The following is a 16302-nucleotide window of genomic DNA, read 5'->3' as shown; positions in this document are numbered from 1 at the left end:
AAGTGATTTGTAACCCAACCCCAGCCAAAATCTATCACTTGGGCAACACAGCTCTGTTTGCTGGATACTTATGTAAGGGGACTGTTATCCCCTTACTAACATTCAGTGGGGGTGTTTGGTTGCTAGCTCCCAGCACTAAAAGGGGAGAGATCTATGGCAAAACAGGACCATGAGACTGAGAGTCCCCAGAAACAATGGCGAGAGGCCAATGCTCCAGGTCAGCCTGATTGACAGGGCGGGCAGGCTAATCAAAGAGACAGAAGGCCAGGGTGGGTCCCATCCTCCGTGTGAGCTGAAATTGCCTGGGTCAGATGAAGTGGGGCCAAGCTAAGGAGAGAGCAGGGGCCCAAGCTAAGCTGCTAGGAGTAGAGCTGCAGCCCAGAAAGCCAGAGCACAACCCAGAGAGAGCAGACCTGCCTTGGGAGGAGAGCTGCAGCAACCAGAGCCAGAGGGGCCAGACAAGCAGCCCAGGAAGCAGGCGAGAGCTCAAAGCAGAGTCACAGAAGCAGCCTGCAGAGCAGACCTGCCCTGGGAGCGGAGCTGTAGCAACTGGAGCCAGAGAGGCCAGAGAAGCAGCCCAGGGAGCTGAAGGCAGAGCAGCAGCAGCAGCCGTGCTGAGGCAGAGTGGAGTTGGAGCTGGAGCTGGAGCTGGGGCTGGAGCAGTCTGGAGCTGGGTGCGCTGAGCAGCTGGGGAGAGTGAGGGGGACCCTGGGCAGTGGGCCCAGCACAGGGAAACACCTTAGCCAAGAGGCTCTGCAGGCCAGACTTGGAGGGGGATCATAACCCTGACAGAGCGGGGGTGACACTGGGGAGAAGGATCCTGCCACCCAGAGCCTGAGAGTGTGTGGCCACCGCCAGAGCAGGTGTCCAACCCGCAGCGTCCCTGCAGCACAGCCAGGGCCTGAGAAGGAAGCCTGAGACCTACAAGGAACAGACTGTGAAGTGCCCTGATGTCCAGAGACACTGTTTGTGATGGTCCCTGCCACAGAGTGGGGTGATGTGTTTTCCTTTAACCTTTCCCAATTTTCCTTATTCTTTTTTTAAAATTAATTGTTAATTAAATAACTTGTATTTGCTTTAAATTGTATGATGTGATCAGTGGGTCAGGGAGGTGCGCAGTGCAAAGAAAGTACCCCGGAGTGGGGACACCCCAGCCCCTGTCCTGGGTGACCACAATAGGGTTGGGGGTTGAGCCCCCCAGGAATCCTGGGCCCAGCCTTGTTGGGGTTATGAGGACTCTGCCAGACAGGAGAGTGGAAAGGGAGTCCTCAAGGGCAGGGAGGCCTCTGGGTAAAGGAAGTGGGAGCGAGGACTCAGATACGTTCGCCAGCCCACTTCACCGTGGTAGTGCAGAAGCCAGGAAAGTTCCCCACAATAGCGGGACCATTCCCCAGCTTACACTTAGGTAGATTAGGTGTGAATGTAAATACAATCTGGTCCTGAAGCCTTTCCCACCACCCCCCAGCTCATCACTAGCTGTCAGGGAGAGCTCCTTTAGACTTCGCTTACAAATCATCATTTGAAATTATTAAGTTGGCCAACATCACTGAAATGAATACACTGACATTGTCATAAAAAACAACAGCTGTATAAGGAAGCTAGCCTAAGTTCATACTTTTCAAATCTATTATACTTTTTCAGATACGCTTATTTGATCATACACTGTATATGCTTTAAGTGTGTAATAATATTTCAATTTCAATTCAAATTTCTAAACAGTCACTAAATTGGCATGTAACTAGTTCACAAAACTAGGGGGAGGGGGATGTTGGGGAAATTCAGGGGGGGTGTAGGGAAATCACTGCAGAAGTGTAATTTTACTTTCCTTTTCAAATTTGCAGGGAGGGAAACGCTGTCACTTAATGGCTTGCCTGCTACAGGCAACGTGACAGAAAATTCTTCAGCTTATGTTTTGGTTTATACGTTTAGTGTTACTTTATCACCATCACCTTCTGAAGTGGCTCCAGGATATCCTTTAATAATAAACTCAAATCCACTTACAAAAGCTTTTCGGATTGATCCTGGAGCTACACATACTTACAAGGTAAGTTTTCAATTCAGCTTGGGCAATGTGTTTAGTCTGTAGACTGATGCTTACTCTTTGGATTACTGAGACCTGATATTGGTACAGTATTTATTCATGTATCATTTAACTGCAAGAGTTGCAAAAGCAGATCAAGGTATTTATTACAGGAAATTCAACTCTTATAGCACATGAATAGCTGATAGTGAATCCAGCCTTTTGATTGGCGTAGGGGAAAAAAACCCACCACATTTGTTCCATGTATTACAGAAGTCATTGTTTTAAAAAATGCTAAGGTGAATAAAAGCACCTGGGGCCTGATTCTGATTTTACCTACCCTGGTGTGGATTACGGTGATGTAAATTCAGAATCAGCCCCCATTGAATCCAACTTGTTGCACTATAACAGAATCTTACTAACTCATCTTAATGGGAAGATTGTCAACCTCACTTAACAGCTGAATCCAGTTTAATCGGCCCCTTGAAGGCTTCCTCAGTACTGTGGAATCCTTGGGCAGCATAGAGCTGCCATAGGGATGGTCTGCCACCCTCCTGGCTGCTGATGCAGATGGTATGTTTGGGGAAGGGAGGTATAGCTGGGGTCCCAGATATTCTCAGTTACTGGCAGGGCCCCTGGGGGCAGGGCCGGCTCCAGCTTTTTTGCCACCCCAAGTGGTGAAGGGAAAAAAGAAAAAGAAAAACCTGATTGAGCAGCTGCCGAATTGCCGCCGAAGACTAAAGCTGGGTGATTGAGCTACCGCCGAAGAGGAAGCGGAAGGAAGGAAGGACCTGCCGCCGAATTGCTGCTGCAGACTGGGATGTGCTGCCCCAACAACCGACGGACGTGCTGCCCCTTTCTATTGGCCGCCCCAGGCACCTGCTTCCTTCGCTGGTGCCTGGAGCTGGCCCTGCTTGGGGGCTCTGCACAGCAGCACAACTGGAACAAACTAGAGCAGTTCTCAGGGTTCCTAACTTACTGGAGGGCAGTACAGATCAGCTGCAGGATCTGAGGGACAACATGTTAGCTTAAAGCAGAAAGATGAAGCAACGCCAGATTGAGGCCTGGTTTACCCCTAAAAAATAGATTGACCTAGCTTTATCGCTCAGGGCTGTGAAAATTTTCACACCTTCTGTGATGTAGTTAGGTCGACCTAATCCTCATGGTAGATGCAGCTAGATCAACAGAAGAATTCTTCCATCAACTTAGCTACTGCCTCTCCAAGAGGTGGATTACCTACATCGATGGAAAATAGGGTGATCAGACATGCTGATATTAGGAGCTTAATCTTATATAGGCAACTCTACCCCCCCCACCACCTGAAAAAAGTGTCTTGATTTTTCACACTTGCTATCTGGTCATCCTAAAGGGAAAACCCCCTTCTGTTGATGTGTGAAGCATCTACATTGCAGAACCATACCTGTGCTGCTGTAGTGTAGATGTGCCCTGAAATCTGTCCCAATGACTCCATTGTGAATTACTAAATTCTGCAAACTAGCAGGCAAGTGAACAAACATGATTAAAAAAGCTAGGATGATGCAGCACAAATGTAATTAGCTTATTTAGTTGATAAGCATAGTTAGTGTTAATTATTTATGCTATTGTGTAGTATTCTAATGAATGTTTAGTATTGAGATGCTGCAGAACTACACTCTTCTATTAAGTTTCAGAGTAGCAGCCGTGTTAGTCTGTATCAGCAAAAAGAACAGAAGTACTTGTGGCACCTTAGAGACTAACAAATTTATCTGAGCATGAGCTTCCATGGGCTACAGCCCAATTCATCAGATGCATAGAATGGAACACACAGTAAGAAGATTATTTATACATACAGAGAACATGAAAAGGTGGAAGTACTCATACCAACTGTAAGAGTCAAATTAATTAAGAGAATAGCTGTAGCCCATGAAAGCTTATGCTCAAATAAATTTGTTAGTCTCTAAGGTGCCACAAGTACTCCTGTTCTTTTTACTCTTCTATTAGAGTCTTTGCTGAGATATGGGGAAAGGCCGTTTTCATGCACGAATTATGGGGGCTGACAATGAGAACCTTGCTTTGTGAAGCACATTTCCTCCCATTGCAACAATCCTAAAACCATGATAACAAATTTTTGATTTATTGGGGAATTTCTGAGGCCACAGTCATTGATAAATGAACCCCTTTTAGGTGTAGCATTCCTACTTGATTTCCTTTCCACACTACAGGCTACACTTTTAAAGTCAAAGTAGTCTGCATTACTACTCACTTAGGCTTAGGTCAAAGTGCAATTGCACTATTGAGCTTTTAGTGTGCGTCAGCAGGCCCCCCGGGACACTGAATGCATGGCATGCTAGTGTAGATTTACACCCCAGCTTGCCCACATATTATTTGCACAGACAAACCCTTAGTCTTAAGGGAACATTCCCATTCAGCAGAGGACATTTGGAATAACTGAAAACTTTTTTGGTTGGCTGAAGCTCCCTTGATGGTGGTGTGATGATACTTGTTCTCTGTTTTCACTGCCCTCTGTTGCAGTGGTGTGAGACTGGGAGGAAAGCATAGGGAGATTCTTACCTACCGTCCACCCACAGAACAAAAGCAGCGGAGCGGGTTCCTCACACATTATGCAGGAACATGCTAGCCCATGCATCAAGTCTCCTGCTTTGAGCAGTGTATAGCTAAGAGTATATCTGGTCTCCCCTGCTCCAAGCCCACAGCTGGCAAGAGCACATACTGCTATCAGCAGCAATCGGTAGCTGCAGGTAGAATTATTCCTGCGCAGAGATGCAGAGTGTGGTCCAGCTCACCTCCATATGACATGCTGTATTTCTCCATCATGCTCTGTAAGGACAATGGAGCATCTCCTTCCTCTTCACTGGAGAGGCATCTAAAAACAGCAGCAGCAAAGCTGAATATGTAGCTTAACACACTGTTCCTGAAATCAGTGAAAGTGTTCAATTGTTGTGAATTGAAGGTATATTTCTATTAAGCAGGACTCAATCTGCTTAAAAACATCTAGATTCTCATTTAGACTGTGTGATAGGGTGGCACCCACCTCCCATGAGTGCTCCCTGGTCGAGGGTGTGCATGCCTGCCATTTTTCCTCCTGTCACGGCGATCCCAGTCAGCCACTGTGCTTGTCAAGAGGGGCTTTAGTGACTCAGCCCTCTGGCCAAGTCACACGCTCTCTATGTGCAAAACAAGCAAAGCCCTTCAGGGGGATACAGTCCACAATGTCCTGCAGCCCTCCTTCTGCTCAGTCTTTAATAGTCCAGCAGGGGCCTAGAGCACTACCTCCTCAGTTGGGGCGTCTTCCTGGAGCCCTTAGTCTTTAACCAGTCCAACATGGCACCTTTTTATATGTATTTATTCCTATATACAATAATTACAGATTTGATTGCATAGTGTGCTACTAATCATTTGTTACATTTCAGGTTGTTACCACTGGGGATCCTGTTCTAGATTATGAAACTATGCCAAACAGCTTTGATTTGCAGATTTATGTTAATGATACAGCTGGGGCAAGTGACCTTCAAATACTTACTGTCCAAATAACAGATGTTAATGAACCTCCTGTGTTTCGTGGCAATTTGGCAGACCAAAGTAAGAGAACTGCTTGGAAAGAGGCTAATGCTTGAAATTACAACATTGGGAAACTAAACCTTAATCACTAAATGTTATAGACAGAATGCCTAGCAATGCTTATAGATAAGTTTGGCCAAATATTTCCATTCTGGAGGGTCACTGTTGTTTGTCACCTATGTTTTATGTTTTCAGATGAAATTCAGTGACTGATCTCATGCAGGGAGTGACCCCCCCCCGAGACTTTCGCTAAAAGTAGGTCAGGCATTTTCAAATACCAAAAGAGTGAAAAGAAAGCAGTGCTAGTGCTTAGAAATATTTATGAGCCTTTTTTTTTTATTATTACTGAAGTGCCTTAGTGGCAGCTGTTAGAGACTTCTCATTTGAGTTAGGTAGAGTGGGATCCATAAAAGTACATAAACATCTGTGTCCCATTTTTAGGCATCACTGCAATCCACAAAACTCCCCTTGGCTGTGCCTAACCCTATAGGCACCTAAACTCTATTGACACCTAAATTCCTGCACCTGAACATACACACTGCAGCATCTCTCTAGGCATCTGGGTGCCAATCTCCCGCCTAAGCCCTATAGTGATTGACAGATCAGGGGAAAGACAAACTGTTTGGCCACCTAAATCATTGGTGGGGCCTGATTAGAGGTTGCCTTATTCCACACAAAACAGCTGGGGTGGGGGCAGGAAAAGAGGCCCTCCCTTATAACCTTCACCATAGTGGTTAGGGTTCTGAGCTGGGATGGGGGCAATGCCCAGTTCAAGTCCTCTCTCTGGGCATTGAGGAGAAGAATAGGCACCGATTGCGTAGGTGCTCCAGGGCTGGAGCACCTACGGAACAAAAATAGTGGGTGCTCAGCACCCACCCGCTGATCAGCTGTTTGGCAGTGGGCTGGGCGGAAGGCACTGGGGGGAAGAGGATGGAATGGGGGCAGGAAGAGGCAGAGTGAGGATGGGGTTTTGGGGGAAGTGGTGGGGCCTCTGGGTAGAGCGGGGGTGGAGCATCCACCCAGAAAAATGAAAAATTGATGCCTGTGAGCAGAAGGGATTTGAACAGAGATCTGCCATTTCTCAGGTGAGTGCCCTAGGCTACGCAGTCTCCCTCAGTCTCGCTTGTTGAAGTTGTTCCACTTTAAATAATTGAACAATTAAATATTAATTGGGCCACAAAAAGAGTTTCAATGACTCTATAGCCTGCTGGTTAGGGCACTCCCCTGAGAGATGGCAGATCCCTGTTTGAATCCCTTCTCCTCATTAGGCACTTGAACTAGGGGTCTCCCATATCCCAGGCAAATACCCTTACCCTTGGGTTAAATATTAAGGGAGCTTCTCCTCCTGCCCATGCCTGCCTGTTGTGTGTGGATTTAGGCAGTGTCTGATTGTTCCCTGCATGTGACTTAGGCAGCCAAACACCCACCTTCTCCCAGTTTGTGAATCACAAGCAAAGATAGGCACCTCCTAGCAGCGCAGATTTAGGTATGGACATCTGAGCTGGGGATGTGTGGCTTAGGACACAACCCCCCCATCAGCATCTCCCATTGGCTATCTTAGGCAGATCCCCACCTAGCCCGTTGGCTTTTGTGGATCATATTCTAAGGCACCTATCCCTATCCTCATATAGGAGCCCAGTGGCTAACCCAGGCCTTTCAGATTGCATTGTTGTTCCTGTGTTTTCTAGGCACCTAAAAGTTAGGCATTGTGATGCTGAGTGTCTCTACAGTCTTTCATGGAACCAGGCATAGTCACTTGGTTATGGACATACTGTTTAATGCCTTGTTGAAAACTGAATTGGATTTGGAGAAGCAACAAAGGTTTAAATAAATGTACTTTGAGCATGTGCAAGAGTTTCTGAAAGACAATAAAACTAGTGCTCAGCCTGTGTTGCACAGCAGTACAGTGAATTTGCATGTGTGTGAGAGAAATTTAAGTGGGAAATCAATTTTAAATGTAAGGTCATGGGGATCATGATCTGTGATAGTGCATAAGGAAAGAGGCAGGGTTCCAAAAAATACTACCTCTGTGTGATCGGTGATATTGGCCCATCCGTGTAAGGGGTGCAATGTGTGGGAACTTGGACACCTCTGCTTCATTTGCTGCAGCAATTGGTCAGGGTGTTGAGAATAAGGCTGGAGTTCACAGAATTCCTTCCTCATTCAGGGTGGGGTTTGGAAGAAGAGCAGTGTATGTTCAGTACATGGCCCCACATCTCAAAGAGGATAAAAGTAAATATCAAACAACTGCCTGGCTCACTGAGCACCCATTTAGCTCACTCAGTAACGAAGGGACCTGCAGAACTTATACCATGACATCATGTAACTGAAGGCTGTATACCATGTACACATACAAAGGGGCAGAATTAAGGTTACAAGAGAAATCATAATTTTGTCACTTCCTGACTTTTGAGAGTTTCATTTTGAAACTTCAGTGTTCTCACACTGTGTGTTTTTTGTATGGAACAGCAATGAATCATTAAATGATCAAAGATTTTTTTTTCCTACCCAAAAATACAGATGGGCCAGAGCCACAAAATGTGGATCCAGCTCTGGCTTAGGAACACCTCACTAGCTGGGAGGATGGCAATCTTATTTCAGGGTTTTGGCTCACTGGCAGAGGCCAGGGATGAAGTTTGGATCTAAGTTTAAATACTGATCCCTGCCAAAGTTAAGGATTAAGAGCCTGTGCAGGTTTTGGTTCAGGCTCATTTCTAGTTGAAAAAGAGCCAATTTAACAAATAACATTTAAGCACCCCTGGCATTCTTGCTTTTATACTATACTTTGTACAAGAGACAAAATAATCTCCTTGGAGAAGGACCTGGGTCTTCAGAGCATAGACAGTGCCTAGCACATTGTGGGTGTGACTGTAAAAAATAATAATTAGATTTGACATGATGACACTTCAGGAGATGGGCGCAGCATGAAACATGCTGTACTTGGGAGCTTGTTAAAAATAAATGCATCAGTTAAACACTCAGCTAGAGTGCAGTAAATCAGTGAACACAGACATATGAATTGTCTAACTGGGTGGGGTTAGTTAACAATACCAGCTGCAGTTAACACTGATGGCACATTCATTGGTTGTTAAAATGTGTCTGTTTCTCATTAAACTTTATATTCATATAATTGTCATCTAGGAATCCTCATTCTGCTGTTTGGGGATTACTGCTGCTACTTAGGGCACGAGCAGCCAGTCAGGGTCACGGGACAGATTAAGGTTCTATAAGCACAGGACACAGCAGACATAAAAAAGTCTACAGTAAATAATGATTTAAAGGTTCGCTTACCCATTAACTGCCCATGCTAGCAATAATTCCTATACAACTTAAGAAAGCTGGCATATGAGATTCTAGTCCTAGGCGTTCATGGTATGAACTGAATTGATGTAGACACAGCGAAGAAAAAGGACAAACACGGGGATGGATTTTAAAGCAGCAGGCCACAACTTTATTATATTTAACACATGGACAGGGTGCTATACTCTCACCTACCAGGCATTTTAAGTGGTCCCAGTGTGGGGGCTAAGTGATTCCCTACCCAATAACCCACAACTCAGGTAGACTCTCTTCTTCTTACCTCTAGGACTCAATTAGCTTTTTCTGAGTCTTACTCCTGCCCCCAAGGGGGACCAAGGGTACTAAAAGGGGGGGACCTCAGCCCACAAAGGCCTCAGAGTCTCCCCTTATCCCATGAACACAAGGCCCACCAGTAAAATGGCAGGTCTTTTACTTCTGTGAACCATTCCTTTTTTCCTTTTAATCACACTCAAAAGTTGTGATGAAATAACATCCTTGTTGAGTATTAATTATTAAACTCTGCTCTTATTTAACTTAACTGTGCCCCTGGGATGCTGCAAGGAAGGCAAAAAACTCCCCAGCCCTCTGCCAGTTTGGCCCCTACAGGAAGAAAAAAATTCATTCCTGACCCCAAAACAGGCAAACAATCAGAGCTACAACAACCACAAAACACTGCTTCATGGCTGCTAGTACAAGGAAGAGAGGATGAGGCTGCTAGAATGGAGCAAAAAGCAAGAGGCTTCACAAGGCCCACTCTAGGGTTTAAATTAATGAAAGGGGAGAGTGAGGGACCAATCAGATTCCTTCCACCCCAAGCTTGCCAACCAGCGACTAGAGACTTTTAATGGGAGGGGCAGTCCTGCATCCTCTCAACACATGTTCTCTTCCCACATTCAGCTGGGCCTGTCCCAGTTGCTGCTGGCTCCATCAGGTTTCCCACCCAGTGAGGCAGGTGGGTGGTACTGGTCACAATCCCTCAGCAACATAAAAATTCAGGTTAGCCCAGGCCATTTACCAATGACCAGTTCAAGATATGATTTATGTGGGGCTCAGTCTGTCAGTGATGTATCGTTCACAATCACAAATATTGATGGTTGTCTATTTACAGCATGGGGACACGTTCTTTTGCCCCAGCTGTGTGTTGTTTTGGTGTGTGTTTGGGTATTTTGTTTATTTTGGAATTAGAATGAGTTGCAGAGTGAGTGCATGCATCAGGTGTTCTGATGAAGTCAGTACATCTGTGTCTTTTTTTAAAGATAGAATTAACATTGATTATATTTTTATTCATCCAGCTGTAATGATTTATATCTTGGAGGGAAATAGAACGCCTCCTGGAGTTATTTACCAGATTGATGCATCTGATCCCGAACAGTCACAACTCACAGTAAGTTTAATTAAAGGAAAAACGAGAGAGAGACAATGCAATCCACTGCATCTGAAATATAATGAATTCCCAGGAACTGTCTTCTCTGAGCTCACTAATCGAGCATATAGAAAAAGGTATATTGTCAGCTGAAATGAAACATTTTAAAAAATAAACTAGACCAGCAGAATGTTATTTTTTATAAGAAGGGGCCTATCCCTCACCACTGGGGTATGGAGTGGGTTTTAAATTTTCAACACCCTGAAGTCAGAGTTTGGAGACAGGGTTTTGCTATGACCCATCATAGATATAGCAGGTAACGGGGTCTTTCTTACAAACTGTCTCCAAAACCCCTTTGCAGAGTAATGGTTAAATGGGGCTTTTAATCTTTTACATTACAATGAAGTTTCTTTTAAATGAAACATTGGGGAAATAACTCTTTATGCAATGAAATGTCAGCAGTTAGCTATCTGGAAAGCAATACAGTGTGATTTGTGGCCAACAGCTTAAAAAAATGGCACTAGCTGATATGAAAAGGTTCTGGGTATCAGCAGGAATTTCTGAAAAGACACTTCTTGCAGATCTGGAAAAGATAAGTGCATTTACCTGAGAAACTGGTGAAAGATACAACAGTATCACAGACAGACATTTCAGGTGTTATTTCAGCCTGTAGCATTACTCACAAGAGCAATTAAATTTTAGGAGCTGCTTTCTTGACCTCCTTTCTCAGTCAAACTCCCACTGAAATCAATGTGGGTTTGATTGAATAAGAAAACGTGTAAAGACCTCAGGATTTAGCTCTCGATTAATTATTATGATGATGATTAATTATTAATTATTACTGCCAACGAAAGAAAAAAATAACTGCAGTGAATTCTTCATCTGCAAAAGTCTTTGAATCTGTGATAAATCCCAGCCATAATAAGGAGATGCAAATGCAGAAATGATGGACTGTGATACAATAATACTAATACAATAATACTCCCAGCAGGAAAACTAGAGTGATCCATTGACAAGAATTTGTTAGCTTAATTGATTTGATTACTCAGCTGCTTTTTCATGAACTTCAGTTAAACATATCACAGTAGGAGATGAGTTCTGGTTACACTTGATTCTATTTCATTCCCATTTGTCACATGGCTAAGTCTACATTAGAGAGTTCAAAGCACTTCCGCGGGAGCACTCCTGCGGCAGCGCTTTTATGTATGAGTGTGGTCGAGGGTGAGTGCTGGGAGAGAGCTCCACGTCCACGGGGGGGAACAGCTCAGAGGCTGGGAGCCATACTCCCAGCCCTCTGCGCCTGTCCACACTAGCACTTTACAGTGCTCAAACTTGCTGCGCTCTGGGTGTGTGTGTGTGTGTGTGTGCGCAATTTTTCACACCCCTGAGACTGCAGGTTAGAGCACTATATAATGTAAGTGTAGACAAGCCCAAGAACTAACACAAGAGTAGTAGCACCAGCTGAGCAGGCTGTAGAATTTTAAAGAAGACTTTACTGATTACCTGGCTTATCATTATTTGATTCTGTATATTCTAGAATTATCACTTATTAAGTTAGGCCTGGTCTACACTACATGTAGAATATCAGGGTTGGAAGGGACCTCAGGAGGTCATCTAGTCCAACCCCTGCTCAAAGCAGGACCAATTCCCAACTAAATCAACAGTTAGGTTGACTCAAGGCATCTTACATTAACCTAGCTGGTAATGTGTCTCCACTTAAATTTGGCTCCTGATGACTTAAGTGCCCCACTACACTGATTTAGTAACACCATCTCCCCAAGCAACATAGAGTCAAGGTCAACATAGGGTATGGCCACACTTGAAACTTCAAAGCACTGCCGCGGCAGCACTTTAAAGTGCGAGTGTAGTCGCAGTGCCAGCGCTGGGAGAGAGCTCTCCCAGAGCTGCACATACTCCACATCCTGATGGGGTTTAGCTTGCAGTGCTGGGAGCCGTGCTCCCAGCGCTGCGGCACTGTTTACACTGGTGCTTTACAGCGCTGTATCTTGCAGCGCTCAGGGGTGTGTTTTTTCCACACCCCCGAGTGAGAAATTTGCAGTGCTGTAAAGCGCCAGTGTAGCCAAGGCTGTAGTTAGGCTGATGCAGTGTGAATATAGACACTCTGTTACTTATGTCAACCATTACTGGCCTCCAGCAGCTATCTCACAATATCCCTCAGTGACTGCTCTGGTCACTGCTGTGAACTCCGCTGCCCTGGGGTCAGGTAGATGGGAAGCCCCAGGAATTTCTGAAATTCCTTTTTCTGATTGCCTGACTTGGCGAGCCCACCTAGCAGCTCTCCACTGTTGAGTGCAACTGCCCAAGTGACCATGCTGGCTACACACTCCAGGCGCACTCCTGCCTGGAGGGGAGAGGAGGTGATAGATTTCCTGGGTCTCTGGGGAGAAGAGGCTGTGCAAGCACAACTCTGAACAAGCCACAGAAATGTGGACATCTATGAGTAGGTTGCTCAGCAGATGCAAGAGAAGGGCTACAACAGGGACTAGGAGCAGTGCCATGTGAAAGCCAAGGAGCTGCGGCAGGAGTACTAGAAGGCCAGAGAGGCCAACAATCAATCCGGTGCTGAGCTGCAGAAAGCTGCATGCCATCCTTAGCAGAGACCCCACCACTACCCCCAAGAGCACTGTGGATACTTGTGAGGAGCCCGAATCACAGCCACGAACTGTGAGGAGGAGTGGACGAGGAGGAGGAATATAGGGGCCAGGTGACTGGGGGATCTATCTGCTCAGTGAGCCAGGACCTGGTTTTGTCTCCATTGGAGTCCAGCCAGTCGTGACTGTCAAGCATGGGTGAGCCTGATGCAGGGGAAGGAACCTCTAATAAGCATGCAGTTTGCTTTGAAATTACAGGGAAGGAAGCCCCAAAGGAGCAGGACACATCTGTTGATTTACTCATTTTTACTTGTGCTAGAAGAGGTAGTGAGACAACTAAGAGATGCAGAGTTTCTATCTGCTTTTCATTCTCCTCTAGATCTGACAAGGGGGGAATGTAGAGCAGTTTACTTATGTGCACTCTGATGTCCTGTGAATCCTTTGGAGAGATCTTGATGAAAGTTCCCTGGAGATATCTGCAATCCTCTGCAGAAGGTTTCTGGGAAGGCTGCCTTATTTATTCCATCACAGTAGGACACTTTCCCATGCCACTCAGCGAGTACTTCATAAGAACATAAAAACAGCCATACTGGGTCAGACCAAAGGTCCATCTAGACCAGTATCTATCTACCGACACTGGCCAATGCCAGGTGCCCCAGAGGCAGTGAACCTAACAGGCAATGATCAAGTGATCTCTCTCCTGCCATCCATCTCCACCCTCTGACAAACTGAGGCTAGGGACACCATTCCTTACCCATCCTGGCTAATAGCCATTAATGGACTTAACCTCCATGAATTTATCCAGTTCTCTTTTAAACCCTGTTATTGTCCTAGCCTTCACAACCTCCTCAGGTAAGGAGTTCCACAAGTTGACTGTGCAATGTGTGAAGAAGAACTTCCTTATTTATTTTAAACCTGCTGCCCATTAATTTAATTTGGTAGCCCCTAGTTCTTACAGTATGGGGACAAGTAAATAACTTTTCCATAGTCAGATTCTCCACACCACTCATTATTTTATATATGTCTATCATATTTCCCCTTTAACAGGCACCATTGTAGTACACAGGCTAGCAGCTTATGGGCCTGGGTGGCATCGGGATGCCAGCAGCAGCTGCGCTCTCTCTGCCTTTGTTACCCTCAGGAATGAGATAGCAGCTAAAATCACCAATCCCTGTGGGAAATGATGCCAGCATTCAGTTCCATTGCCCTATACAACCAGAATTATGCAACAGAGTAATTCCCTTCTCATTTTCCCAACCACCAGAAGGCCATACTCAGCATAGCTTGTGCCATGCTCGATCAATCCCAAGCAGAAGTGGGAAAGCAGCACATACAACTTTTGGGGAGCAAGGGGAGTGAGTTCAACATTTTACGTTTCAATTTCCATCGTGAATATATTGACATAGGCACCTCTGTGTGTTGTACCTGCAGCTGCTGCCATTGCAGCCTGTAGGATCTCCCCATCCCCACTCATGGAATGCCTGAGCCAGGTACTGAGGAGGAAAAGAGGACTAAGGATGGTATGTTCCTGGAGATCCTGCAAGCCACTGCTGCATCAGAGAATGAGCACAGGGCCTGGAGGATGAGCGTTGTTGATAACCTGGAGAAGGATAGAGTGGAGAGGAGAAAGGTGCAGGAAAAGGAGAGGGAGGTGCAGGAAAAGGAGAGGGGCATGCAGCAGAACATGCTCGTTCTGCTCAGACAGCAAACATAGATGCTGCAGACTCTGGTGGGGCTGCATATTCAACAATTCCATGTTCGCTTCCCTCTGCAGCCCATTGAGAACTCACTATCGGGACCTTCCTATGTCTCCACTCAACATTCCATGTGGTGTCAGGGGTTGGTGCACTACCCTTATCACTCCACCCAGGGGACATTGAAGACAATCACAGCTTCATATACACTGACCTGTGAAAGCCATGGTTGGTGTACGTGTGCCTAAAATGGACATGACTTTTTTCCACATCATAAATTCTGTTCCCTTAATTTAGTAATTTTTATTAAATTTTAAAAGGTTTTCTTTAATTGCCCCATTCATGTTACAGAATAAAATTCTGTTTTTTGTAATAAAATTAATCTTCAATAATTCACAACATATGCTGGCTGGTGCTTAGCAGGTTGGACAGCAACCAATTATCTGTTACTGCACAGTGTCACACAACCCATAGCACCATTCATATACAATATTAACGGGTGCATTGACAATGTTATATTCCTACAGACATAGCAATCACTACAAGATTCATACTGGGCCACAAAAGAGCAAGGCCAAGGGGAGCACACTACAGCAAACACACACTATTCGGGCTCATTATCAAAATGGTCTTTCAAAGCCTCCCTGAGCTATATAGGTCTGCTTCGAACTCTTCTAATAGCCCTTGTATATGGCTATTCAAATTCAGCAGACAGCTGCACCACCTCTGCTCCAGCTGAAACTTTTCCCCCTTTGCTTCCCAGGACACAGCAGGCAGCTATAACCATGGGGATATTTTTCCTCACTCAGGTCCAATCTTGTAAGGAAACAATGTCAGCTACCCTGGGAATGACCAAAGGCACATCCTCCTGTCGTTCTGCACCTGCTGAGCCTGTAGCTGAAGTGCTCCTTGGTGCTGTTGAGGGGGCAGGAGTATGGCTTCATGAGCCATAGGAGCAAGGGATAGATAGGCTAGGTTTCCCAGGATCACTATTGGCATTTTCAACAGTGTCAATGGCAATCTGCTGGTTGGGAAAGAAAGTCTCTGTTTGCAGCTTTCTGAACAGTCCTTTGTTCTTAAAGATGCATGTGTCATGCACTTTCCTTGACTAGCCCACACTGCTGACAGTAAAGTGTCCCCAGTTATCCCGCAGCGGTTGCTTAACCATAGAAAAGTAGCTCTTTCTGTTGCTGTATTCTGGCAAGGTGGTCTGACTCCAAAAAAATTAATAGGTGTGCTATCACCCAACCACAGTTCAGGAACCCCATTGCTGCAAAACTATCCACTATGTCCTGCTCAGTGCCGAGAGTCACAATCCTGCATAGCAGGAAGTGATTAATGGCCCTGCATGCATGCATGGCAACAGCCTCTGTGATGGATTTCCTGACTCCAGATTGATTCCCAACTGGCTGTAGCCATCTGGTTTCCAGGGTACAATCACCTCTCAGGTGTCACTGCAGCTTTCATTTTGGTGTCCCTGCATTGGATGTCTGGGGCAAATTTGGCGCAGATCTAGGAAAGTGGCCTCGCGCATCCAAAAGTTCTGCAGTTCATCAGCCTGAAGTTGCATGATGATGCAATTTCACCAGTCAGTGCTTGTTTCTAGGTCCCAGAACCAGTAATTTACCATCTCCAGCTGCTCCATGAATGCCACCAAGAATCTTCAATTGTTGTTTTCCATGTCCCACAGCAATCTAGCCTCCAAGGAATTGTTATGTTCCCTGCAGCTCCTACTGAGGCTCTGCAATACTGCAG

General features: G+C 45.5%; 1 protein-coding gene across 5 annotated transcripts in view; it reads left to right on the top strand.

Moving 5' to 3' along the window:
• Nucleotides 1-16302, top strand: part of CDHR3 (cadherin related family member 3) — a 76723-nt gene that overhangs the window by 7859 nt on the left and 52562 nt on the right. For 3 of the 5 annotated variants that reach the window (XM_030551495.1, XM_030551343.1, XM_030551412.1), the window contains exons 2-4: nt 1842-2044; nt 5431-5599; nt 10171-10262. In XM_030551495.1, the coding sequence (XP_030407355.1) occupies nt 1842-2044; nt 5431-5599; nt 10171-10262 (464 nt within the window). Of the gene's footprint in view, nt 1-1841; nt 2045-5430; nt 5600-5773; nt 5834-10170; nt 10263-16302 lie in introns of those variants that run through there. The other 2 variants (XM_030551574.1, XM_030551654.1) reach the window with 2 other exon arrangements.

This window comes from Gopherus evgoodei, chromosome 1 (assembly GCF_007399415.2).
Source record: "Gopherus evgoodei ecotype Sinaloan lineage chromosome 1, rGopEvg1_v1.p, whole genome shotgun sequence".
In the NCBI taxonomy this organism is placed as follows: domain Eukaryota; kingdom Metazoa; phylum Chordata; order Testudines; family Testudinidae; genus Gopherus; species Gopherus evgoodei.
This window is presented reverse-complemented; position numbering and strand designations above follow the sequence as displayed.